General features: G+C 35.8%; 1 protein-coding gene and 1 long non-coding RNA gene across 3 annotated transcripts; one reads left to right on the top strand and one right to left on the bottom strand.

Annotated features, from left to right (window-relative positions):
- Window positions 1–1,578: 1,578 nt before the first annotated feature.
- On the top strand, window positions 1,579–23,938 carry LOC106171004 (noelin-3-like). 2 transcript variants are annotated; one of them, XM_087014172.1, is made up of 5 exons: window positions 1,581–1,985; window positions 2,354–2,488; window positions 6,774–6,887; window positions 7,568–7,681; window positions 23,084–23,938. In XM_087014172.1, the coding sequence occupies exons 1-5, from the start codon at window positions 1,775–1,777 to the stop codon at window positions 23,884–23,886; spliced, it is 1,377 nt and encodes a 458-aa protein (XP_086870298.1). In that variant the 5' UTR covers window positions 1,581–1,774; the 3' UTR covers window positions 23,887–23,938. The 2 variants fall into 2 exon arrangements, with proteins under 2 accessions (XP_086870299.1, XP_086870298.1); XM_087014173.1 differs by lacking the exon at window positions 6,774–6,887 and having other exon boundaries at window positions 1,579–1,985.
- LOC147761979 (uncharacterized) lies at window positions 3,943–5,850 on the bottom strand. The gene is made up of 3 exons (XR_015334791.1): window positions 5,190–5,850; window positions 4,864–4,951; window positions 3,943–4,447 (listed from the first exon to the last, which is right to left on the bottom strand). It is a non-coding gene; the product is annotated as an uncharacterized LOC147761979 (long non-coding RNA).
- Window positions 23,939–26,928: the final 2,990 nt, after the last annotated feature.

The following is a 26,928-nucleotide window of genomic DNA, read 5'->3' as shown; positions in this document are numbered from 1 at the left end:
ATTATTATTATTATTATTATTATTATTATTATGCTGAACATGGGGATTCAGCTAAGATTCACCAAGACCCCAAGAGGGAGGGGTCGTGAGAGTGAGGGGTTCTACCTAGGACATGCACCATACGGGTGCATTCCAGGTGATTTAGATCGATCTAACCTCCTGGGGGTTCACGCTTAATTGCAGTCAGCCGAGCGCGCACCATAGTTAATTACCCCCTTACAGCTTTTAATAGGCGGGACAGACGCTTAAGCCTGCTAAGCTGACAGTAATCTAGTGAGGCTTTTGAAAATTATATCGCCTTCGAGTAGCATTATTTTTACTGAACGCGGTTCACGTGTTCTACAACGGGATGCCTAAGTTAAATTGTTGAATTGGCTACAGCAACTCACGCCTCCTACTTTATAGGATTTATAATTAATTGGATAGCGAAATATGTTTGCTATGTAAAATATTGATTAAAAGTGATGTAAAATAAATAAATAAAAAAGCCGATGTTCGATTTTTCATTAAGAGAAATTCAGAGTACAGTAGAAGGAATTTTCCAGTAATTTTAGTATGACTTTTCAGAAACTAAAAACCTCACAGTTATACAAACTTGTAGTCAGCTACATTGATGGCAAATCATGTTTTTTTATTCTCACTTCCCTTAATGAATTCATGATTTTATCGACAGAGCCAGGGAGATTCCCCAGGGAGATATATCGATCCAAATATCTGTGGGAATTCCAAAGGAGTCACAGGAGCTTCGATGTTAGGTCTAGGAGCTTTCTTGCTAAGTTTTAGATCAAATGGAAACTTTCTACCTTATCACGCAGAGGGCCAGTTTGGCTGTACATGTTTACATCTGCAATTACAATCGATAGCTCGGGTGCCGTATTATTTCATCTCGCGCAACACCAGTCCCCGAACATGGTCTCATCTTCATCGTTAAAGTTCACGATGTACACGAGGCCTTGTTTGAGAAGCCTACATGGAGCGTTCATAGATACATGTAGTTTGACATTTTCAGTGACTTCGTTTTGTGCTGAGATTTAGTTTGCTTTCACGTATGACGTTAAAGAGCACATAACATGGACATAATCCGTTTTTATGTCCAAGCCAGTTATAAGGCTAATTTGACCTTGACTTTTTTTGTAGCCCCCGGCCACTTCATTCTTTAGCAGCTCTCACTCGGGCTCTGCTACCTTTTCTATGATAGTAACGGTCAAGGTCACAAGAGAGTAAATGTCAATTGACTGCTCCTATTTGCTGGCCAACTCACCACATTGACACGAAAAAAAGTTCCAGTCTAAATGTTCAAATAATGGCATATTGGCAAGGTATTTGAAGGCAGTGGACTCAAAAGTAATTACTGTGAGACAATTCGGGATATATAACTCCCAATATTTTACACTCGCAAAAATGGAATAGCATTCTCATTTTTAGGCGTATTTTCCATTCAAACCGTGTGGACGAAAAACGTGCTGCACCTTATCACCTACTATTTGTACCAACTACTCTACTGACCGATCACGTGGGGATAACTCACTATTACTCTGTCCATACTGAACAGTTCACTCAAAATCAAGTAACACGTGACACTGTGTCTACAATAAATACATTTGGCTTACACCCTCACCACCAGTCTCGGGGAATTGATCTGAAGTGCAAGGGTTTATCTTTGCTACTCATCACGTTTGGCTCACACCTTTCCTTCTGAACCGCGACCGACGAGGACATTATCCTCACACTGGTACTAACCCGTAAGAGGAAAGAAAGCACTCGCCATTTCGTTATGTTCACATTTCAAGTTTTATTCCTCTGCATTTTTCTTCGTTTTGGCAGAGGACGAAATACTCCGTCAAGTAACCAAGTTCCGTTTCCCAAACTTCTCGGGTTACTGAAGTTACAGGTTCAAATCGAGAAAGCCAGTGATGTTCTCCACAAGGAATGTCCAACACTGTTCCAGCGTCCAGACATCAAGAGCATTCTACAGCCAGTCATAGGTAGGCTAGCTTACACCTGAACTAAGATTTAATCTGCCTCTTATATTACAACTGAAAGTAATTATGACAGTTTAATATCTTAAGTCTTACTAAAAACAAACGGCCTCAATCCGCCCCTGAACATGTTGCTGGCCATTTGAAGAAATCCAGTCCAGTGCCAATTAATATTGTACAGGAGTGAACATACATCAAGATAAATTAAATATACTTGTATAATTATTGGAATATAGGAGAATATTAAATTTAAGTACTATGACATTTGGGCAAAAAGCACCTGGAATCATTTTTGTCTATAGTAGCCATTTTTGTAATGATAATTAAATCCAGGCCTGGGGGTAGAAGAATAATTTTTTATCATACATTCGTAGGAAAAAGGCAGTCTTACTTTGGCGCGTCATCGGAGGAGATAGAATTCAGGATCAGACTTGCTAAGCATACTCTAGATTTCTTGACGAAAAGTTACTTGAAGTGTAAAGCCGGGTCACTGAAAGTCACGACACCAGGTAAGGTGAAATAATATCGCATGGATATATACTGACAGTAAATAAAAAACGCACTAGAAAACTTTCTTGTAATTTTTTTTTCCGAGAATCGATTCCAACCATATAAATGGGTACAAATGCACTTGTTTGGTCATAAGAGAGTGGGCTGACTACTATTTCATATTTCACATATTTCACACGAAAACTGCTATTTTCTTAATGTGCCAAATGAACTTAAAATATCATTTGGTAAATAAATGATACGTTTTCATTGACAGTCAGTATTAAGTGTGTGTCCATGATAAGACCAGTCAGAGGGTGGCAAGGTGGGGGTCAACAGATTTCAACCAAATTCATAATATAGTTGCATACATAGGAGATATTCATATTGAAGGCAACAATCCCAAAAGAAATCATTGGATATAATTATAATATAATATTAAATGTTTTGGCCATTTTTGGCTTGATTTTCAGCTTCGGTCAATAAAGCCACTTCATAAGCAAATATATCAAAACTGATGACTTTTTAAAATAAATTGATAATTTACCTATTTAAAGCAGCCATTTGCCATTGAGAATATGTTACTTAATTTTAGTTTAACCCACAAACTAACGAGCCACGCCCATTTTTATAACCCCACCCCCCAAACTCACTTTTCTACCAAGCAATGTTCAAGCATTCATATCTCTCTTTTTGCAGGGTTGACAGCCATAAAACTGTATAGGGATCCTGAGAATATATTGGTCTCATCATACAAATTTTAAAAAGTGTGTTAAACACAACAAAAGATATTGAAAAAGTGCCTCAAACATAAGCAATTTTAGCAGAAAACCAAACGACCAAAATCAAGATATCAGTACATTTTGAGATAATACCTTCCAATAATCAAATTTAATCAAAGACTCACAGCCAGGAATTCAAACAATGCTTTGATAAGGGCAAATCTATCCAATTTTTATAAATACATGATGGCTGCCATAAATTCTGTCCCAAAATACAGTTACCATAATTCCTCAAAATAATCAAGAGGCCCATTTTTGAAGGTTTTTTATTTTGAGATCTGTAATACAGGGTTGCTCAGATAATATTCTTTTCAAACAGAGCCATACAACTTCTGAATAAATTTAAATTATTAGTGACAAGTTATTCAACCCCCCTCCCCCCTCCATTTAATGAGTTATTACTGTGCATATCCAATGTCATCAGCATTGCATATATACCTTATTTTCAGGGAGCAAAAGAGAAAAATAAAAAAAAAATTACAAAGGATTTTTCTAAAGGTAAAAGGGAATGACTGTCTCATTTTATCAGTTTTCTCAAGTGCAACACTAATTAATCCACTTGAAATGATTTATATTGCATTTTTCAACCATTCTTTTTCCTTTCAAATGATTCATAGGTTTTGTAAATACATGTGATATCTTGTTATCTATATTCTTTTTCTATAAAGAAAATTAAAACAAAGTCATCAACATACAATGACAGGAGGAGTACTTTATTTTCATATTATCAATTGGACAGTAAAAGAACAAAGCAGTTACTTTTCACAGGAGTGAAATCAAGCTATGAATCTCCAAGGTTCCAATATCACGGTCATCTTTTCCATATACTGAACACAACAGTGATGGGTAGTGTTCCAGAGATTTTAATCTTATAACTGATTGATCCCCAAGTTTCTTCTTCTGGTTGAGAGATCTAGGGTCTCCTTAGACAGTAATGATAATTCAGCAATCTTAGAAAAAGTGTGGTAACTTGAAGCAACATGCCACTATAGTTTAGTGTGACTGAACTGTCAATTGTCAATATTTGTCAATCCAATGGAAATCCAATTTGAAATCCAGAATTCCATGATAGAAAGACAGAGTTGGTGCTCACATCTGAATCTGATGAATTTGCCTGTGCAATTTCAGGTGACTCTTCTATTATTATCTGTAAGATTGTCCATGTCAAGGTTAACATCCAGGCCTAGGATGTAAAATCTGAAAAATAAACATAACATCAATAAATGTTTTACAACAACAGAGGCTTACTGTGTTCAGAATAGAAACTACTGTAGCAGGACCAATCTATCTCAGCGGAGTATCACACTCAGGCTCAGTCATCGTAATCAGCTTAATTGTCTGGCACACTCCCTTGCAAAGCAACATGAACAACATAATGGACCGCAAAGTCTTCCTGATTTTACTAAAGTACTTTTAGTTGTACAAGTGTTCTGTGTAAGTCTTGAAAATTGAAGCACAGTGTGTTACAAAGTCACATAAAGCTAAGTGGTTAACTTCAACTTCATTGTAAACACACATAAATCTGCATATGAAACTAAAATATAAAAAACTGGCACAAGTAACATCCCCTAAAATGCCAAAACTGAATGTGAAACTAAATGTGTGTTACATACCTTTGATTCCGTGAAAGAAATTTCTAATGAAGCTGTCTACAAGCTGTCTCTTAACTGTTTGTGTTATGATAACACATGTAACAAAGCCCTAGAATTTAATGCACAAATATACTTGATAAGTTAGATACACAGTTAATTCTCTTCAGCAGACATATTTACCATGAAATAGAAATCAAGTAAAATTCTATGAATTGAAATATACCAGAACATGCTTAATATTCTTTATATTACTTAAAAATATTCAAACGTATTATTTAAACTGGTTTGAGTTTTTAGTGTATCTGATTCTAGTATATTTTATATATAGTATATATATGATCACTTACCTTACAACAAACATCCAGAGCTAAATCGATGAGCTGGATATATCGAGGAACCTAAGCCTGACGACAGTTTGAAGTGGTTCAAAAAAAAAAAAAAAAAAAAAAAAAAAAAAAAAAAAATGCACATTCTAACAGGGGCGGATCCAGAGATATTTTCTGACAGTCTTCCAAATTATCTTTGTTGATCCATTCTACATTTTTGACCGTCTTACGACAGACAAAATTAGATACCCGACAATGTAAACTTCAAAATCTGAGCCTCAATCCGCCCCTGCCGACGACCAGCTGCTGTGGTCATTTCTTGTGATATTCTGGTGCACACCAATCCTTCTGAGATGTACCTAAGCATCTCTAGTGCGTGTTCTTCATAAAATTAAGAAAGCATTATGTTTTAACACTGTAAAGACGATGTGCTTTGCTCCACAGTTGCTCCGGTGATAATCCTAGTACCCGCCATGTTGAAAATAGGTCACAGAGTTAGCATTGTTATTTTACATTTAGTTTCTACAACATAAATAAATTTAAAAAATGTATTTTTGCTTCATAAGTTTGTCTGCAGGGCAAACAAGATTGTTTTAAGGGCTTTTCACAAATCTATACATGGTTTTGACTTATTAATTTAGTTGAAGAAACAGATAAGCATTTCAGTAGTATAAAAACATTCGTTTTTAGACCCTTTTTAAAATTGTTATAGTTCTAATTTTACAAGGTTTAACACAGATTTTATTTCACAAATTTTATTTTGCAACCCTTTTCTATCGGCACATACCAAAATTATATGGATACAACCTGCAAAAAAGAAGATGTGTGCATTTAAAGAAGGGGAGGGGGTAAAGCATACGGAAAACATGCCTTATTAGAATCAACCTTGTGTGGTCATGACAGTGCCCTTTCGAAAAATCTGTACTGGGTATTAAAGGTCTTTCCTTAACCCATCATATGGCATACCTAAATAATTCCTTATGATGTACATTATTTTTAAAAATAATATTTAAAATTATAACTTTTCAAGAGCTAAAAAATGCAATATTTTGGCAAAATTGCGGATAAAAGACCTTCCCCCATATCTCTAAAACTAATGATCCAAAATAAGAAAGCCAGTGGCTCACAATATCTTTCATGTTAATGGTTTACCACACCAAAAATTATTAAAATCTGCTGACCCCCACCTTGCCGCCTTCTGACTGATCTGTTTGGCTTTCTCATGGACGCGCTCTTAAGAGCTCCAAATAAGTCAGGGATTATCATGAAATCTTGTTTATGGTGTTATAGGAGAAAAGCCACGATTTCATCTTTTAAATTGAAATGAAACTTTTATACTTGATGTATCAAACAATCTATTGCTGGGTAGTGATGATATAATATAGATTTAAATTTTCAATGGCCAAATGTATGATGACTTGTATTATATTTTATTTCTATTTTGGTTAAAGCACAAAGTATAAATCTAACACCGAAGGACATTTTGGGTTTCAGCATTATATTATATATATATAAGCCATTCAATTTTGACATCGTCTTACAATTTAAACCATTTGGGATAAATCCATCATGTCATTTTTTCTAAATACGTCTCGCCATTTTTAGCTCCCGATCCATGTGACAGTCAACCGTGTCAAAATAACGGGACGTGTTCAGCCAGCGAGGACACTGCTATCTGCTCATGTCTGCCTGGTTTTACCGGTGCCACGTGTGACGTAGGTGAGTTCACGTGAACTAGTGTGACGTCACGGTGACACTGTTCCTACGTACAATGGAACAGATGAGTTTAAACATCTATGGGCTCTACGTCTATATTTTTAAATACTTTAAGAAGACAAGATATAACGGGTATACCACATAAACACATTTGTTGGCTCTGTTTGAATGTCTAAGCTCCGGTTGTATGGAAGAATGTCATAATGCATTGTAAACACATGTACTTCAAAGATCAGACATTAATAGGTTGCGATAGCATGTCAGGTATTACATATACATTATGTTTATGTGTTGGTTCATTTCACGTGGCATGCAGAGTACTAGTGTAGATCAGGTTTTGTCATCATTAGCTGTCATATTAGTTGAATGTTGGAAATGGTTTAATATTAACACAGGCACATTTTACATAGATTGTACACTGGTCTTTTCCATACAATATCTATTTTTTAATCTACATTGCTTACTTTTAAGCACATTTGAAAAAACTATAAGAACCCAATCACGTAGACATTTTCAACTAGTTGATCTCTTAATAAATCAAATATAATTATTCGACTAATTACGTTCCGTTTAAGATATAGCCGCTTCCAATGATGTCTTAACGAGAAAATACCTAAGAATGAAAAAAACATTTTCGTTGGAAATCTAGTAATAACATAACAGTGATAATACTTCTGTTTCAGCGGTTGATCACTGCCGCAGTCAACCATGCCAAAACGGCGCCACCTGTATGAATGGAACTACTACACATAGTTGTATTTGCCCGGAGACGTACACCGGAAGCAACTGTGAAATATGTACGTATTAACTACATATGTTTATATTTAAAAGGTATAAAAAAGCAAGTGCTTTCGTCATTTCGCTTTTTTTTTGTTGCTGCCAACATATAAGCTGCATTCCATTATTATGGGCCGGTGTTTTTGTGTGTGTGTGTGGGGGGGGGGGGGGGGATTGTTAAAACAAACACACCAAATCAAGTATCAATTTTGCAATATGTTGTGTGCGATGCGGTTATCGTAATAGCCCATGGCACCACGTGGCACGAACATGCAAAAACACTTGGTACATTATGAAGTTCTTTGCGTTCACGCTATGCGGGCCCGGACATTTTAGACCTTCTGTTGAAGCAGGGGCTTTCTTTTAGGGGTTAATATAGTAAGGGGAGGGGACTTGTTCAAGGCGGAATTACTACGGCGTGAATTAGCCTGGAACATTGTAATCCGGGTCACGAGTGTTTGCTTGTCTGCTTGTCTGGAAGCATTTGTTTTTAAGATGAAGTTGTGGTTGAAGAAGGAGGTCCATTTCTGTAATTTTTTGTTCATGTGTAGATTCCATTTATCGAGATTTATAAAATATTTTAAGAATAAAAAAACGAGTCAAATGAATATAAAGGGTGGCGCACGTAATCTCACAACAATGGGGTGGAGGAGAGGTTATATATAAATATATAATTACACGCATCTAGGTGTCAAATATGTTGTTTACAACAGTCTCTCCCTGTTCACGGTTGATGACGCTGAGATTTACAGTGTGAATCAATGATAAGATCTACCCGAGCATCGCCGACAGGGAACTGTACATCAAAGAATGGTACTTAAGATTCGATTAATAGATAATCTAGTGGTGTGTGGCTAAGTTTACTATGACGCCTTGAAATCATAAACAGTACGACAGGTACATTTCAGGTGACTGAAACGGAAGCAACCTAGCTACGCAAATTCTCATCTTTTGAGGTTTATTTTCCCTACACATTTCGTCATAGAATCGATTTTGTTTTGTTAGCTCAAAATTATCCATAGCTAAGGTTTATAGTAGATAAGTAAATCATACCGTTTCTAACAAAGCCACAATTCCTATTTCTTCTGAATAGGCATCGTGTTCTGTCTATTTCGTACCAGAGTTTTACGATTATGGGAACAAATGGGAAAGGTGCAATGTTTTTTTTATTAAAGTCTGCTGTCACAAAATTTTAAAAAAATTCACAATGAACGCTTACAAGTAGGCCCCTACTACAGAAGAACAATGTTCCTTTAAACAGTCCCAGTAAATAATAAAAACTAGATAATTAAGTTATTCGTAGCATGCTCAAAGATGGGAGCAAACTTGAAAGCTCTTCGTTGTGCGGAATAATAAAATAAAGGCGTCTTGTTAAAAGCAGTCTTTTAGATTGTCTTAGTGAAGTCCTTGCTACAGTAATGTCCAGTTAACAGGTAAAAAGGGCGCACTTTCCTCCCTATATACCAGTGGGTGCTGGAAAATTAAAGATTACTTCTGACCAATGACAGTCGGCCTACCCCAGTGACTCCTCCCGCACCCAATTCCAACCCACCCTACCCTACTACTTACCTGTACGCAGAATTATTGCCACAAGTTTAGTTGGACTATTTTAAGCATTGCACAGGGATTTACAGCACTTGTGTTTGGTATCTTCGAGATAAGATATTTGGCATGGCTGAACAAAGGAAAAGTATGAAAGGTGCATACACCGGTCTATCACGGACAACTAAGTGGAGAAAAAAAATTAACGAACACGGCGTCCCTGAACAGATAGCACCACCCTCATGCACAACTGACACATTGAGTTCAGAATATGCAGACATCGTTGATTTTGAAGATGTGCACGAGGTTTTGCCTCAGTCTGATGAGTTGACAGAGAGTGAGCAACCGCACGAATTCGACGACGTTCAAACTGACGAAGATAAGCCATTGTATGAGGGATGCGGTCTTACTGTAGCCAGTAGCATGTTACTTATAGTCACCTTCGCTTTACGACACAACTTAACCGGAGTCGCGTTAAGTGACTTGCTTGCTTTGATAGAAATTCACTGCCTGGCCGATAATCTTTGTCGCAGCACGATGTCGATGTATAGACAATTCTTCCAGACACTAAAGACACCGCTCATTTTAAATTACTATTGCGAAAGTTGTTATATGGATTTAGGACTCTCCCAGCCGGATGGATGTTCAAACTGCAATGGCACCGTGAAACATTTTCTGAAGATTCCGACTGGGAACCAGTTGGAAAAAATTCTAAGCGGTAAGTGATTTTTTTTAAAAATCAATAAAGTCTACTATTTTGTCGGTTAATTATACGGGTTTATATAGTTCGAATTTGTCTACTGGTATGTGAATATCATTGGTAAACTTAGTTTGTAGATTTAAACTAGGTCTAATCCAGATTTAATGAAAGTGCAATGTGTCACGCTTCGTTATCGTGCAATTATTTTATTTATTTATTTATTTATAATCCTGTTTTACAAGTGTTAAAAAATTGCTTGTTGATCAAGGTTAGCCAGATAATATTCCAAAATTGACCCCTCTGTCATTAAATCTCTGAGAGTATTTAAAAAAAATCACAATTTTTAGCTTCTAATTGGCTTTCGATTAGACCTTCGATTAGCTGTTTAGGCTCACGGCATTCTTGCGCCCTCTTGTGATATTCTTCAGAAAAAAAATCAAGACGAGGACATGGCATTTCGTGAACGATCGTTTATTAATAATGAACACAAAAAGAAGATGATTAATGTTTATTTTGTTAGTACATTGGGTGGTTAAATTTGATGCTGATATAAGATCTAAGTAACAACAATAATTTAGCTCGTCATGGATCGTCTTGGTCTGTAATGGTCAAAAAGTATAAACTAAAGCGGCGATATATCATTTAACTTTTATGTCAAATTTCAGCACAGTTTAAAGATTATGGCATCGTTTGTAAAAGAAGGTGCGGTAATACGAATTATTTTTCTTAAATATGTGCTCCCAGCTAACAAAAGAGTTGCGTTTGAAAAATGTTTTCAAGGAAGCTGTTGAAATAAGCACTGTTCAGGGCACGCTCGGCTGTCACCTTGATTGGATAGTAAACGATTGTCGTAAAATCGCTAAAGGATATTAAAATCGGGTACATAAACTTAAAAACCACTTAGGACAACCTTAGGCTGCCTCTTAACAATCCAATTCAGGAAATGACGTAACCGCAGAGGTCGCATTGTCCAATGGCATGGCTTCTTTTTCGTAATGGTAGGTTAGAGTGGACCAACTTAAACATCAGAGGTGATTTCTGATTTACGGTTTGATTGTGCGTATGCCATGCACGGAATTTACAAACGAGCGACGGGAGGATGTAGCCTGCAGTATTAGCGGTAAGCGTGCCAAGTTTTAGGCCGCTCCAATGCCCGGCAGTATTTTATTTCGATTATTATGTTTAAGTTAGCTGAGTTTTGTTTCAGAAGCTCATTCTGACAACTACTTGTTATAGTTTATGTTTGCATTGTATTGGATTAATGTGGCAGTCTAAGGTTGTCCTAGGTGGTTTGTAAGTTTATGTACCCGATTTTAATATCATTTAGCGATTTTACGACAATCGTTTACTATCCAATCAAGGTGACAGCCGAGCGTGGTTCAGGGCTATTCCGTGGTATATTTTTTGGTGGCGTTATGGTTAGGCATGCCATTGGCACTTCAAAAGAAATTAAAAGAAAAATAATAATGGTATGTCCACTAACGAAATGTTTGCCCTAGGTTAATGAGTTATATTAATGCAAACACTACAATAGCAAAGGGAAAAGTCATGGTAGCTTAACTGTTAATTTTAATATTAATCCTCCAGTATGTGTTGGAATCTAATTTTCAAAATGTACACGGTGGATGGGCCATACCGTGTTTTTTTTTTTTTTTTTTGTTTTTTTTTTGTTTTTTTTTTTGTTTTTTTTTTGCTTGTTTGGAAGGACATTTGACCCTAAAGGTGAAGATATTAAAAAAAGTTGAAAGACATTTCTTTAATATTTATTCCTCTGTATCGAAGTTATATTTAAGCAAAAACTTAGGTAAAATTAAAGTTACTTAAAAATTATGTAATATATTTATTATTATTATTATTATTATGGAAAAAAATAATAATAAGTAAATAAATAAACACAAATAGAGTATATATATATGTTCCTTTCATACACGCACACATACCCACGTACGCACAACACTCATACTTGGTCACTGCTAATATGTATATTATCCTTGCATTACACAGTTGTGTTTACAAAAATAGACTAATTAGTTGTCTGTCCATTTCACTCAAATATAGTAACTTCATCTCTAAGTGCCTGCTGATTAACAAAACAAAATTAAATAAAATATAATAGAAAACTTAAACCCAAAAGATAAAGAAAGGGATGCTACTGCTATTCCCCTTCAACAAAAAGTGGTAACCATTGTGCCCATTGTTTAACAAAGTTGTCATATGTGCAAGATCCATGACGCAGAGCAATATTTTTTTCAATATGATACATAAATTTTACGTAACCCAAAAGACCTTGAAAGCTTGGGGTCTTATTTTGTTTCAGGCACTTATAAATATATAGTTTTCCAAACATAATAAGTAAATTAAAATTTTTACTTTCCGTTGTGCATTTTATTCCAAACAAGATTTTATAGTCATCGAGATCCAAATTGACATTAGTTTTTTCGAGTATATGGTCTTGAAACTTATTCCAAAGAGGACGCACACTATTACATTGTATAAACACATGAAGGAGATCTTCACGGTCTCTTTTACAAAAGCCACATATGTCATTATCCTGAATGCCAATCTTTTTCAAATAAGCACCCAAAGGGAGTATCCTATGTATTATTCTAAACTGAAGCCATTGTAACGTTGTATCTCGAGAAGTTCCAAAACAAGTCTCAAAAATTTCTTCCGTTTTTAAGCGAGCGTCCCCGTTATTGAATAGTTTTTGGTTCCATGTACAGACACCAGTGGGAATAATATTTTTCTTATTTAGGACATTATATACATATCTGTTTCCTTTTTCATTTAGCATAAGCCCCTTGAAATGAAACGGGTAGTAAGGGGTGACTGTAATAGCCACCTTTTCCTTATCAAATTGTCTTAGAAAAACCTTTACTGCACTGTACATGCTATTAAACTGCATAGTTTGGACTCTCAAATTGAATTTTTGTTCAAGCACATTCTTTTTCATTAAATGTCCCTGATTGTCCAACATATCTCCAAGAACTTTTATTCCTTGTTTGTACCAGGAAGGGATAAACACCGAAGCGTTGTTAATCTTAATTTCAGTATTATACCAAAGAGGTATTGCGCCTGGGTCACTTGCCCATTCCCTTAACATTTGGATTTCATAAAGTAAGCCCAAGCTATCAGAGTATCCTGCCAAAATTTGTTTTGGATACGTTCTGCTAACTTCCTGACATAATCATCACCAAAGTCGAGCAGGTTCTGGATTAACTTTTTTCCTAATATGGATTCTAATATATTAGTCCAAATCTGTTTCCTAGTAATTTGTCTTTTCAACCAAGAACATTTTAATGATGTGATAAAACTTTTTTTATGTCAATCATTTTAAGGCCACCAGCGTTGTGATTTTGAGAGGCTACGTCCCTTTTAATTCTATCACATTTTGACCCCCATACAAAATTATAAAACTCAGTCTCAAGCGATTAAATAAATCCGTTGTTTGGGTTGGGTAGGGAGATAAATAGATGGGTAAGTTTGGAAATTAATAACGATTTTACAATCGTGGTTTTACCTATTGGGCTAAGGATACGTTTTTTCCATTGTTTAATCTGACTTTGTACTTTTGTCATTTGCTTTTGATAATTCAGATCAATCATGTCACTTAACTCTACTGAAAAAGTTATGCCTAACAGCTCAAATATTTGTACCCCCCAATAAAGTTTCCATCTGGAATGATGGTACACATCTTTACTATATTTTTTGGAACCTATCCATATTACTTTAGTTTTTGAGGCATTGATGTGTAGTCCAGATAATTTTGCAAAGTATTCAAGGGTTTCCAGGGAATTGAATAAAGATTCTTTCGATCCATCTAATGTAAGTGAAGTGTCATCTGCATATTGTAAAATCTTATTCTCGATTCCATTAATTGTTATTCCTTTTATAAATGTGTTGCTCTTTATCAGTATTGACAGCATTTCAGCACTCAATATAAATAAATAAGGGGCTACTGGGTCACCTTGTCGACAACCTCTTTGGATAGAAAACGGTTTCGACAGGAAACCACATTGTAGAACGGATGCTGTAATGTTAGTGTTTAGTATGTTTACCCATGTTATTAGATTTCTGCCAAAGCCGAAGATGTTAAGAACTTTATGGATGAAGGGCCAAGCTAAGGAATCAAAAGCTTTTTCGAAGTCAATCAACATTAGAAGGCCAGGAATCTGTCTATTCTCAGTATAGTCCATCAGATCATATATTGCTCGTATGTTATCACCCAAGTATCTACCGGGTATGAAACCCGACTGCGAAGGAGGTATGAGAAAATTCAGAGTGTGTTTTATTCGTCCACAGATACATCCAGAAATAATCTTATAAAATACATTCAGGAGTGTAATCGGCCTCCAGTTTTTCATGTCTTTTCTTGATTTTTCTCCTTTTGGGAGACATACAATGATTCCGAGTCTTTGTGAGATAGGCAACATTTTTTTTAAAAAAATATCATTTATAGCTCTTCTGATAAAGTACTTGAGATCATTCCAAAAAAAATTGTAGAACTCGGCTGAAAAGCCATCACTTCCTGGGGACTTGTTATTCTTCATTGATTTAATAACACTTAGGATTTCAGTTAATGTAAATTCTTGATCTAATTCGTGAGCAGTAACATTGTCCAATTTATTAAAGGAATACGGTTCTAGTACATTACTGAGGTCTACGTCATCTATTTCATTTTCTTTGCTTGAATACAATTTTTTATAGAAAAGCTTCACCTCCTTAAGGATTTCTGACTGTTCGTAGACTGTTCCTTTTCCATCTATATCTAGCACCTGAATAGTTTTATTCAGAAAGTTTCTGGACTCTAAACCACAAAAATATTGCGTCGGTTTCTCCCCCTCGTCAACCCATTGTGCGCGTGATCTTATCATGCTTCCCCGTAGTTTCTCTTTCCTTATTGTTTCTAGTGATTGTATTTTTTCTTCCAAGATGCCATTATGTACTAAATTTCCTGCGTCATTGTCATCTTTAAGTTTTTGTATCTCATCAATAAGTTCCTTTTCCTTCTTATTCTTATCTTTTTTCTTAGCACTTGCATGTGATATAGTTACCCCCCCTTATTTCCATTAGTAGTACTTCCAAAAATAGGCTATCGGATATGGATAATTGCAGGTCTTCTTCTGGAATACAATCAATTATGGATACTTTATACAAGATATTGGCATATTGATTTTTTATTCTTTTAATGGTTAGTTTTACTTTGTCAACAAACTCTCTGTCGGTTAGAAGAGAACAATTGAATTTCCACAGACCGGGTCCCCTAACGAAATCATTAAATTTTAATTCTAAGACAACTGACGAGTGATCTGATTTGTAACCCGCTTTAATTGAGATATCCGTGACAAGATTTGAGAGGTTATTTGATATTAGTATATAATCAAGCCTACCATGTTTAACTGGGTTCTTTTTGTGCCATGTGTATGCTCTTTTGGAAGGATTTATAACTCTGTAGTAATCTACCAGATCCAATTTATCCATAGTTTCAATTAATTTTTTTCTAGCTCTTGGGTTATTATTCCTATTGTAATTAAAAGTATTTAAAATTGGATCCATTGCGATATTAAGATCTCCACACACTATAATGTTTGTATTTGCAAATTCAAGTATGGCTTCCCTAACCTTATCAAAGAATTCTGGATAATCCTCATTTGGACCATAAATGTTTAATAGCGTGACTAGACAGTCATTAATAGTTAAGTCTACAACGAGTAAGTTACCTTTATCATCTTGTGTTTTTTTATGCACAACTAACTCAAAATTGTTGTTAAAAAGAATTGCAACTCCCCTACAATTTGAGCGGTATGAATTAAAGATACAAGTATAGCCCCATTGTGTTTCAATATAGGGCTCTAGCTTTGTTGTGAAGTGCGTATCCTGAAGACATATCACTGAATATTTTCTCCCTTTATAATAATTCAAAACGTCTTTTCTCTTCTCTGGGTTACCTAGTCCTTGACAATTTACTGTGGCGATTTTAATCATTTGGAGTGGAAGGAAAAAATATAAGAAGCTGATTTTCTAACCTAACCTGTGGCTTTCCACTTATCATGTTGTCCTTGAAAGTCACGGTGTTACCAATGACGACGGCAGACACAAATAACAGTTATAGTATGTGCAGACACATCTGTGTCTGTACAAAGAACAGCAAGTGTAATGCAGGAGCCACACACACCAAAAGTTATACACATGTTCTCCTCCCACACAGACAACATCCATCCTCGCGATCTCATTCACACTAGTACTTCCTATTTCTATAGTCTTAAGTAGCTTGTCTTTCCTCAGGTATTCACACACATCATCCACGGATTCACTGACAAAAGATTTCCACACTGATGCGCTGAGAACAACTGATGCGCAGAGAGCAATATACATGAATAGAATTTCACAATTGTGTGCTCTTGTGCCAAGCATTTACTCTCTAATAATACCACTTCGGCAAACATTTAGTCTATGTGATTAGACATGAAGCACACCTTTTCTCTGTATTTGTCGTGGATGTAGAAAACATTATAATAGCAATGAGGATAATACTAAAGATAATTGGAGATAAAACAGAATTCCTTATTTACATCTTATATGCCTAATTACCACTTTTTACATGTATGATTTCTATGTATTAAATCTACAGAGATCCTAATTATATATTACTTTTTTTGCACTATTCTGTACAAATTAAGACATGAAATGTATCGTTTCAATCAATTTTACTTGCATCAACATTATAGTGTTAAGGTTTTAGTGACGAATTTTTGTTCCAATGTCGTCCCCGATGTCGAATTTTTTCTTGCCTTCCTTGCCGTTAATCTTGGCATATATACTGCCATTAAAATACCACGCACTTTCACATTCCGGATGGTCATTCAGCAATTTAAGTAGATCCTTGTTTTCTTTTGTAACATCGTCTGCTAGCCTCAGGGCTCTGTCGGACCTTTTTAGCACATCCCTTTTGCGCATGATACGGGATTTTATCTCTGTGTTTTTTAACTTTAAGATGATCGGCCTGGGTTCCCCTGGTTTGCCGGGAATCCTGTGCACTGCCACAATATCATCGCCTTTCACCTCTTCCTGTATCTTCTCTTTTAATGTTTTAATTACTAGGGCAGAAGTTGTCTGATCGCCCGATTCAGACTCCGGGATGCCATATATTTTTACATTGTTTTTTCGGCTGTATTGTTCGTTATGGTTGGCTTTTATCATTGCCGACGAAGCTACCTTGGCTGCCTCTTTCATCGCTCTGTTCATTTTGTCGATGCGTTGGTCATTTTCTCGTAATGTTTGTCTCAAATTATGATTCTCCAGCTCTAGTCCGTCAATTTTGTCTTGTAGAACTCCTATTTTCCTTTTATTTTCCTCATTTTCTATTTTACTACTTTCTCTGATTTCGTCAATTTTTATGTAATATAATAAATAATTAGCATCTCAGCAGGACGTGAAATGGACATGGGATTTTAACTTTTAGCTTTAACACCAAAGCTCTGTCTGTGGATATATTTTTAAAGTCGGATACATCTTTAAATAGTATTTTGGACATCAAAGAGGTAATCTACTGGTAACCACATTTATTCATATATTCAATAAAGTGCTTAAATTAAAATAACTTCAAAAGTATTCATTAAAATGAAGTGTTTCACAGTTTAGAAATTATTTTATATATGATGCATTTTTATTAAAATTATCTTGAAAGACATAAGGGTTGATGCATTGGTCACCTGACCTCTTATAGTCCAATCAAAATGCCTCATGCAGGGCCGTAGCCTGAACAAAATGCCAGGGGGGGCAGTAAGCGGACACAAGGGGGCGAAGCCCCCGAGTGGGGAGGGGGTGTCCCCCTACCAGTGTGGAAAATTCTAAATCCCAGCCCCCCCGGAGGCTACGGCCCTGTCATGTCATCCCAGTGCTAGGTTTCATGTTTAATGCTTATATAATTTAATTCAATTTCTCATTGAAGTAGTTCTAAGCAATTTTTTTTTATATCTTGTTTGCTCAGCATGTTTGAGGATATTATGAAGTTATAAGTTGTTAGCTTTAATTTTGTAGTTACTAGTACTGAGAAAATCATCTTGGAAGGACAAATTGATATGAATCCATTATTTTATAATCAAATACATCTGAATCTAATGCACTTGACTAAATGTAAGAGAGAAGTTATATTTAATGTATATAGCCTTTATTGTTTAAAATGATCACTATTATGAAAAATATATCAAAAATACCACGGAATGACCCTGATGTTTATCCTCCAAGAAGTAATGAACACACAATATAACTTTATTTAGTATAACATTTTATCAACCTATTTATCACTTTTTGTTACCATCAGTCCAAAAATAATAAAATCCATGGTGTCAGTTGTCAGCTTAACCTAACCCCAATCTCTAATAAACCGCTAGGTGGAGAACAAACAGCACAAAGCTCTTGCAGCCCATACAGTTTGTAAATTTATTTCATCATATATTATTACAGTTTATAGAACCTGCTGGTAACATTTATCAGAATAACATTAACAGTGTAGTACATTGGGAAAGCATTCTCCTAATGTTTACAGACAGTTTAAAATAGTTGCAACATTATCAATATATTCTAGCTGTTTTAGCTGGGGCAAAATCACATCAAATTTTTATGGCAAACTTTTTTATTTTGGTATCCCTTTAAAGTTTTAAAAATACTTTGTTGGTTTTTAAATCTTTTTTTAAGTAGACTACCTTTAAGAAGTTACTATTAAAATGGCTCATGACCCTTTTTTTTACAATTTTTAGAATAATTTTCTAAATTTAGGTTCATGTCATTATTTTTGTGGGCAACATTAGGCCTACATACTTCTAAATAAATTTACATGCACAAATTCACTTTTTAGTACTAGATGTTCTTCAAGAACTAAAACAAACCAAAGAAAGCTTACGAGATCGAGATGGGTCTATAAAGGATGTGTATGACGGTCAACTTTACAAAGACCATTTCAACACCTCTGGATATTTTCAAGGTTTGTACAGAAAACTTCATTGTATAGAATTATTGTACTGTATTTTACTCATGATTGTTTTGAATTTAGAAGGTCTTTTAAAAATCAGACCTGAGATAATCTGCCCCCTGGCTGTCAGTGTCATTGGTTAAACTAGGAAGCCACTGCATAAAACCAAGTATATTAATATAAATATGTATATGTAATATGTATTTTCAGGATGTTCCAGTGAGCTCAATGAGCTACATTTATCCTTACAAGTGAACACTGATGGAGCAGCTGTATTCCGTTCATCAAAGTTAAGTGTGTGGCCACTGTATGCTGTGATCAATGAGTTACCCCCTAAGAAAAGGTATGACATGATTAATCATCAAGATTTACTCCACTCAAAATGCAAACACAATAAAAAGGGGAAAAGTTAAAAAAAAAAAACACCTAAAAGTGAAATATGCATCAGAAGAAAACGTTCCTATACATAATTTAAAATCACAAAAAAAATTATTTGTATATGAAATTTGCTGTGTTATTACTACATAAAATTGGACTATAGAGAAGCCTATTTTTGTTTTTTATTCAGTCCTTCTTGTGACATAACCAAAATGACCTACAGTTGCCACTGAGGAAAAAGTGTCAATTGTTTAAGTCAGTAATTAATTGCCTGGTATTGTAAAGCAAATCTTGTATCTTACTTATGGTCTGTTAATTTCAGTACCACCAGGATTACATTTAATTTAAAATGTTTATGTGAAAGAGACACCCTTGCTTAAATCTAGTATTAAACAATGAGCACCTGCATTATTGAGCATGTGGAATTATTCAAGTATGTTATTAGGGCTTTGATCCTACAATCTAAAAATATATTTTATGTCTTATTTCTGCTTTGGTTTCTTAGGTACACTAGAGATAACAGGTTGTTTTTTGGCTTATGGTTTGGTTATCAGAAACCAAATATGAAACTTTTCCTGGGATCTTTGTTGAATGAATTCCATTCATTATTTGAAGGTATTTATAACCATCTTAATGCTATTTTGCTTATCAAATCCATAGTTGTAATATATACAGCAATATATAGTATTACATCTCAAAAATTGGTTTCATGTACATCAGGCTTTTTTGTTTGTTCATAATAGAGATGAGGTATAGATAACTTTCGTTTAAACCCTTTTACAGATGCTGCAAACACACTCATAAATCTGACTTTAGTGGTACCGCACTAGGGTATTTAACATGACAAACATTTAATAAGGCTGGCATTTCATTATTATTATTTTTGACATTCTAATAAATAAATGATTTTCAGTTTCAGTGAAGTACTTGGCATGAGTTAATTATTTTTTGTTTATATTTAAGGTGTGAGCATGACCATCACTTCTGTTCCAACAAAAGTGCGCGCCATCATAATTTCATCAGTAGCAGATGCTCCTGCTCGATGTCTCATGAGTGAAATGGTGCAGTTTAATGGAAACTTTGGGTGCCCATGTTGTTATAGCAGAGGTGAAACTTGTTTTTTAAGTGAGTGTGGAAAATCACACATCTATCCTTTTGAAACTGACCAAGAATCAGGCCTTGCACAGACTCGAACACATAAGAATACGCTGAAATATGCTGCTGAAGTTGAGAGAAACTATTTGAATGGAAAGCGTAGAGAAGTGCAACCAATAATGGGTGTCAAAGGAGTGTCTATGATGTCATTTTTGCCTAAATTTGATATTATTAGAGGCCAGAGTATTGATTATATGCATTGCGTTCTTCTCGGTTTAGTGAAAATGATCTCTTTATGGGTCGGAGCAGACACAAGGAATGAAAAATGGTCACTATATTCTATGATCGAGACAGTGAACATGAGATTGAAAAACATGGCCCCAAACAGACTCATTTCCCGCATGCCTAGAGGAATTGATAATTTTGGAGACTGGAAGGCATCTGAGTTTCGTACCTTTCTCATATTTTATTCATTGCCTGTTTTGTATGATATACTCCCACCAGAATTTCTTGCTCATTTTACTCATTTGGTCATAGGAACTTATTTACTTCTTAAGTCTTGCATAATGAAAAATGACTTAGACAAAGCAAGTTACCATTTCAAAAAATTCAATATAGGTTTAGATAAACTTTATGGAGAAAGGTACTGTACGTTTAATGCGCATTCTTTACTACATTTGGTTTCAAAAGTCAAAGATCTGGGTCCACTGTGGGCCCACAGCTGTTTTTTTTTTTTTATGAAAGCTTGAATGGCGACCTCAGGAAGCAGTTTCACGGCACTCAGCAAGCAGAAATGCAAATCGTCACTGCGGTTTGCATACAGCAGAAATTACCCCAGCTTATTGAAAAAGAGAAGGATGGTGCCGTGCAGGCCCTGCTGCAACAAATGACAAAGTGGTCAAGTTTAAAATTTTCAGGCCGTATAGGGAATGCGTCTCACATACTAGGACCTAGTTCTGATTTTGTGCCTCCCACTAATATTGCCCACATTTTGACAAGAATTGTTGGTGCGGTTTTTAAGTGTGCAAAATTTTTAAGAGTTTACCAGAAAGGATTTGTTTTTTGCAGCAAGTCGTACAATGCAGTAAAAAAAAGAAATTCCTTTACTGCAAAGTGGGAAGAGGGCTTTTGTGAAATTCAATATTTTATCAGATGCGGTGCTGTTAATGGTTACAGATATTTTGCAATTATTAAAGAACTGAATGAATGTAGTGAAAATTTATTTCTGTCATGTCATATTAAGAAAGTTATATATGGGAAAATTAAAGTTATAGATATTAGCCAGTTGGAAGAACCGTTAATGTATTTGTGTAGTGATTCTAAACAATTTGTGGCTCAATTCCCTAATTTTGTAGAGAAAGATTAGTAGTTGTAGTTATATCTTACTGACAGTTTTTTTTTTTTTTTTTTTTTTTTTTATTATTATTATTATTGTTTTTTTGCAATTTGTTTATTCACTTGGTTAAGAGTATTTTGTTAACGTATTATGAGGTCTTACACTTGTTGAAAAACTCTATCTGTGAGCATATTCCGGTATAAGTAAACAAGTAAACTAACTATTTACAATAAATAGTAGTGCTCATCTAAGATTGCACAGTATGAAACCTCTGTCGTTTCTTTTTACTTTTCTGGATGATTGACGTTCAAAGGGACAACAGTATTTAAATGAATTGCATAGGCCAATTCTATTCATTATTAGAAAGTCTCCGAAGTTGGTAAGACAAAACTGAAGATGATCGAGCGTGAATAAGTGGTAAGAAGGAGCCATTGGAAAACAAAAAGGCGTTTAGAAAGCGGTTCACCAACAGACTAAGTCCACGCAGTAGAATTGAAGTAGACTGAACACGCCTATCATTTAAGCAATGTTTTTGCAGTAGATTTGCAGTAGTAACCTTTTCCCCAACAAAACGACAAAGTTCTCGTAGTAGAATTGAAGTAGATAGAAACGCGCTGATCATTTAAGCAATGTTTTTGCAGTAGATTTGCAGTAGTAACATTTTCCCCAACAAAATGACAAAGTTCTCGTAGTAGAATTGAAGTAGACAGAAACGCTATTACAATTTAGGTTGTTTTTGCAGTAGATTTGCAGTAGGATTGAAATGCCATAAAAGCGACAGACTCAGAGCAGTAGAAACGAAGCAAACCAATGGTTATCAAACCAAGCTGCTTAATTTCTACTTCGATATGAAGTATATTTAAAGTAGAAGACTGCTATCGTAACGCATGCTACTTCGAAACTGCTGCACGCAGAGTAGAAATGCAGTATTGTACTACTGCGGTGAAGCATTATGCTTCCTTTCTACTGTGGTTTTATGAAGCATGGTTGCAGTAGAATGCTACTTCTGGGAAGTATATACTGCATCCATACCTCAAATCGAAGCAGATTTGAGGCATGCTTGCAGTGTAATTGCAGTAGTCTACTGCGCTGGAGCATCTACTGCGTTTTCGTGCGGGCAGCGTTTTCTCTTGTTTAAAAATTGTATAAAAAGAAAGTCATGAAACTTTTGAATTCCTTTGAAGAATACATGTAGTCGAATTATGAGGCCAAAAAAAGTTTTTTTTTCTCTTAAATACGGTTTACTTTGAAATAGCAATTAGGAAGTACGTTTCAATGCTGTAAAGCTCTGTGTAGCAGTTTGATCATGAAGTGATCATTATTTCACTATGTATGTTCATTTTATTATTTTCTTACCTGTACATATTTATTGGATATAATACATTTGTTTTTTGTTATAGGGACAACATGTCCTCCTGGTGGTTCTATTAGAATTGAGAACACGTCAATGGCCTTTCAGTACAGCCCAGCAAAAGGCAATTATCCTTCTTGGATGGAAGACTCTCAGCCAACTAACCCCAGCGGTGCAGACCGAGTGTGGTTGTTCAAAGGATATGAAAATAAAGTAATTACTGTATACGAAACTGTAGAAGACATGACACGTGGCATACAAAGTGCGTCAATTACACTTCCATACAAATGGGCTGGTACAGGACATGTCGTAAACAAAGGTGGTTTGTATTTTCAGCGTTTTAAAACTCAAAATATAGTTAAATATGATATCCAGAAAAGAAATATTTCGGCAGAGAACCACTTAAAATACGTAGACAGTGACAACACATGCACTTATCAATGGGGCGGCTACGCTACCACTGATTTTGCCGTGGACGAGTACGGACTGTGGTTAGTGTACGGGAACAGGAGTAACAACTGTAACCTGGTCATCGCTAAGATCAACCAAGACACTCTCAACGTTGAGAATTCGTGGGCAACGACCATTGGCAGTAGAAGCGTGGGAAACACTTTCATGAAATGTGGCGTGCTTTACGCCACGGATTCCTACAGTGAAACATCCACGTACATCCGCTATACCTATGACACCAATACTGGAAAACAAGAGACACTTCCGCTGAACAGGATCTCGTTCAACCAACCTGGTACATACAATACCATGTTAGATTACAATCCACATAATGGCCTTCTGTATTATGCTGATGACTATCACGGATATCTTGCCACGTTCCCAATTGTTAAATCAGTGTAACAAGATCACGTATTCAGAAAAGAAAGCGAAAAAATAAATATTTGCAACTATATAGTTTTGTTTTCAGAAACCTCCCCTTTCCCACGATGCGTGTGTAAGCATGTGTGCGTGCGTGCGTGCGTGTGCGTTTGAAAACCGTGGCAGCATGGGTATGTTCTTGGGCAGGTGGTGATTTGACAGATGGGTCAATGCACCTATCAATGCACCTATCAATGGGAAGAAAAACGTTTTGCATTTATCTAATTATATAAAGCTGGATCCAGTCTACCGTGCAATACACTATCCCTGCTTAAATCAACACGGGATTTTAAAATCATGAACAGAAACTTATTTATTTATTTATGTATAATGTGCATAACGTGCTCCTTAAAGATCACGTGTCTAACAGCGTGTGCGTCTACAGCGTACTCCTGTAGACGGTGCGTCAAGCCTTCAACTCGGGCAACAATTCTGTTTTGTTGGACATTGTCCAATTTATCCTAAAGATTAGTTTCGGAATTGGTCAAGATTATTTAGGAATTGGTTCTCCTCCGCAATGCACATTCCAATTCATGCCACAGGTGCTCAGTGGGATTAATAGTAGGTTTAATATCAGGGCTCAAAGACTTTTTGACTTAAATGATGATCTTATTATAAATGGAAATTAAGCTACTATATGGGGTACATTTGCTGTGATTACGCTGTCCTTCATGTTTTGCGTTAGTCTACATTTTGCTGTACGTGCTTGTAATTTTTTTAATCTGTGCGTTCAACTTTTGCAGGTCTGGTTACGCCCCTGTTATGTGATGAAAGTGTTAATTTTGCAATTAGCTCCTTAGCTTTAAGCTATCTAAATAGAATTGCAGTGTAAAAATTTCAACAAGATGTTGGTGCAATAGCCCTTTACTCTTTGTGGATATTTCCCCCGTCAAAGTTTGTCTATTTGTCTAAAATTATCTTTCAATCTTTACTCTTTTTCCTGTTTTTCCTCAACACGTTTTCTTCCAAGGAAGTAACGCCTGGGCATACGCATGCTTCAAGATACCTTGAGATCAAATTCTGTTAATAATGTTCGCGACCGTGTTTGATCTTAATTGTTTAAATATTGAAATTTAACGTCATTTACAAATACCAATAAAATAACCCCATGAAATAAATGAGATATATTGAAAAATATAAATACCCACCAATACGAGTTTGATACATGTTATTACCTGGCTTGGGAATTGCAGCAGTGCATAATTAACAGGTTATATTGTTAACGAGCTCTTGGTCAACTACAATGCATTTAAAATGCATCAGCAATTAGTTAGCTTGCCAACTGATGACAGTTAAACTAAAATGCCATCAGCTTTTAATATGATCTAAAACACCTGAGGTGACCGAGATCGCAAATATTGTCACCGAAGTTAGTAAGTCAAGGAAGACCGTCACAGACAAAGAAAGATTGTCAAGGAGTGCTGCAATTTTGGTGAATCCCACGGCAACACACTGAGGCATAAGGAAAATTGCTCAACTCCGTTCAACACAACTTTCTTAAACTATTGTCTGTATACACCATGCAGCTCAGTTAAGTCTCATAGACCCTTATCCTCATTGCCGTCACAGTACCACCTGACCCAGATATATTGCTTCATTTATGCATATTGAGAGGAGGTTTACTAAAACGCTTTTTTTTCCTACTAATAGATTGTTTTTATAAATTTTTAATGGCGGGGATCGATTAAAACATACATCTAGTGTATAGATTGGGTGCTGAATATTCAAAATTCGAGAAATGGATTTTTGTGGGTCTATTGTCCTTTTATAACATTAACTATGTTATTTCTTTCCATCATAAATAAACAGGGTGTCTGCAAAAAAATGTCTTAATTAGCTACTTTTTTGAATTACAAAGCCGCCGATTTTAATTCATAACGAATGTCCGTGTATTTCTATTCCGCCGCTTCCGTTTCACCCAATCAGCGCTGGTCCCTGCAAGTGGTCTTCCAGTAAAGAAGCTTAAACCTCTCGTAGGATCTTTTTAATCCCACAAAAAAGCATAAAAATCTTAAAAGTTAAAATTATAGGCATTCTTCTCAAGAAATCAATGTTATTCAATATAATGAGCGCTCTAGCTTAGTTTTCCATATAGAGAAGCCATAGAATGGATGAATTTCTGAGGAAGGTTAGATTTCTCACCTGGGTGCGTGGAGGAGATCTCACACACACACACACACACACATGCACACACACACAAAGCGTATGTTATATTAATGGTAACTATCTGATAAGAAATACAAAATCAAACTCACTGCTGGATTGGATAAAAAAAAGCTAGTCGAATGACACGCAGTCAAGAAATATGCTGACTATATTAAAAGAACAAGTAGTCAATGAGGTCACTAAAAGAGGGCAGCAGCAGCCTCTGTACCGGAGACATACATGCAGGAGCGGATCCAAAATTATTTGAAGAGGGGGGGCACAGATGCAAACCCGTTCGCGTGGATATCGGGCCCCTAAAATTTTGATTTTTTAAAGAGCTAACGGTGTCATTTGCCACGATTTAGAACTATAATTCAGCTAGTCAAAATTCTGACCTCAAGAGGGGACCATTGGTAAGATTTTTTCAGAAATTAATGTGGGGGGGGGGGGGGGTCGAGCCCCCCTCCCCCCCTCCCCCCCTAAATCGGCCACTGCATACAGGTAAATGTATAGAGTCCAGAACACGTGGAAGTTGAGAAAAATGTTGAGGAGGTTCACGTGTTATCCCCTTTAAATAGCGCAGTATATTACTCAAAGGTCAAACAATTAGCCAAAACATGCTAGACATACATAGCGTCTTGGATACTGAAAACATGTCCTGATTGAATTGTTGACGACCTTTAAGTAGACCCTACTGTAGATAACCTACTTAACGATACATACAGGCAAACGACATTCTTTCCGATAAAATTGGGCGGCGTGCGGTAGTGGAGCGCTGTGCCCACACTAACAGGTTTTTTTCATAAATATGGCATCTAAAGAGCTCTAGAGGAATGAGATCACATATAAATATATGAGCCTGTCCCGCTAGGGTCCCGT

This window comes from Lingula anatina, chromosome 5, assembly GCF_051362555.1.
Source record: "Lingula anatina isolate TDL-2025a chromosome 5, LinAna3.0, whole genome shotgun sequence".
Lineage (NCBI taxonomy): Eukaryota > Metazoa > Brachiopoda > Lingulata > Lingulida > Lingulidae > Lingula > Lingula anatina.
The sequence above is the reverse complement of the archived record's forward strand: the minus strand, read 5'-3'. Positions and strand labels throughout refer to the sequence as shown.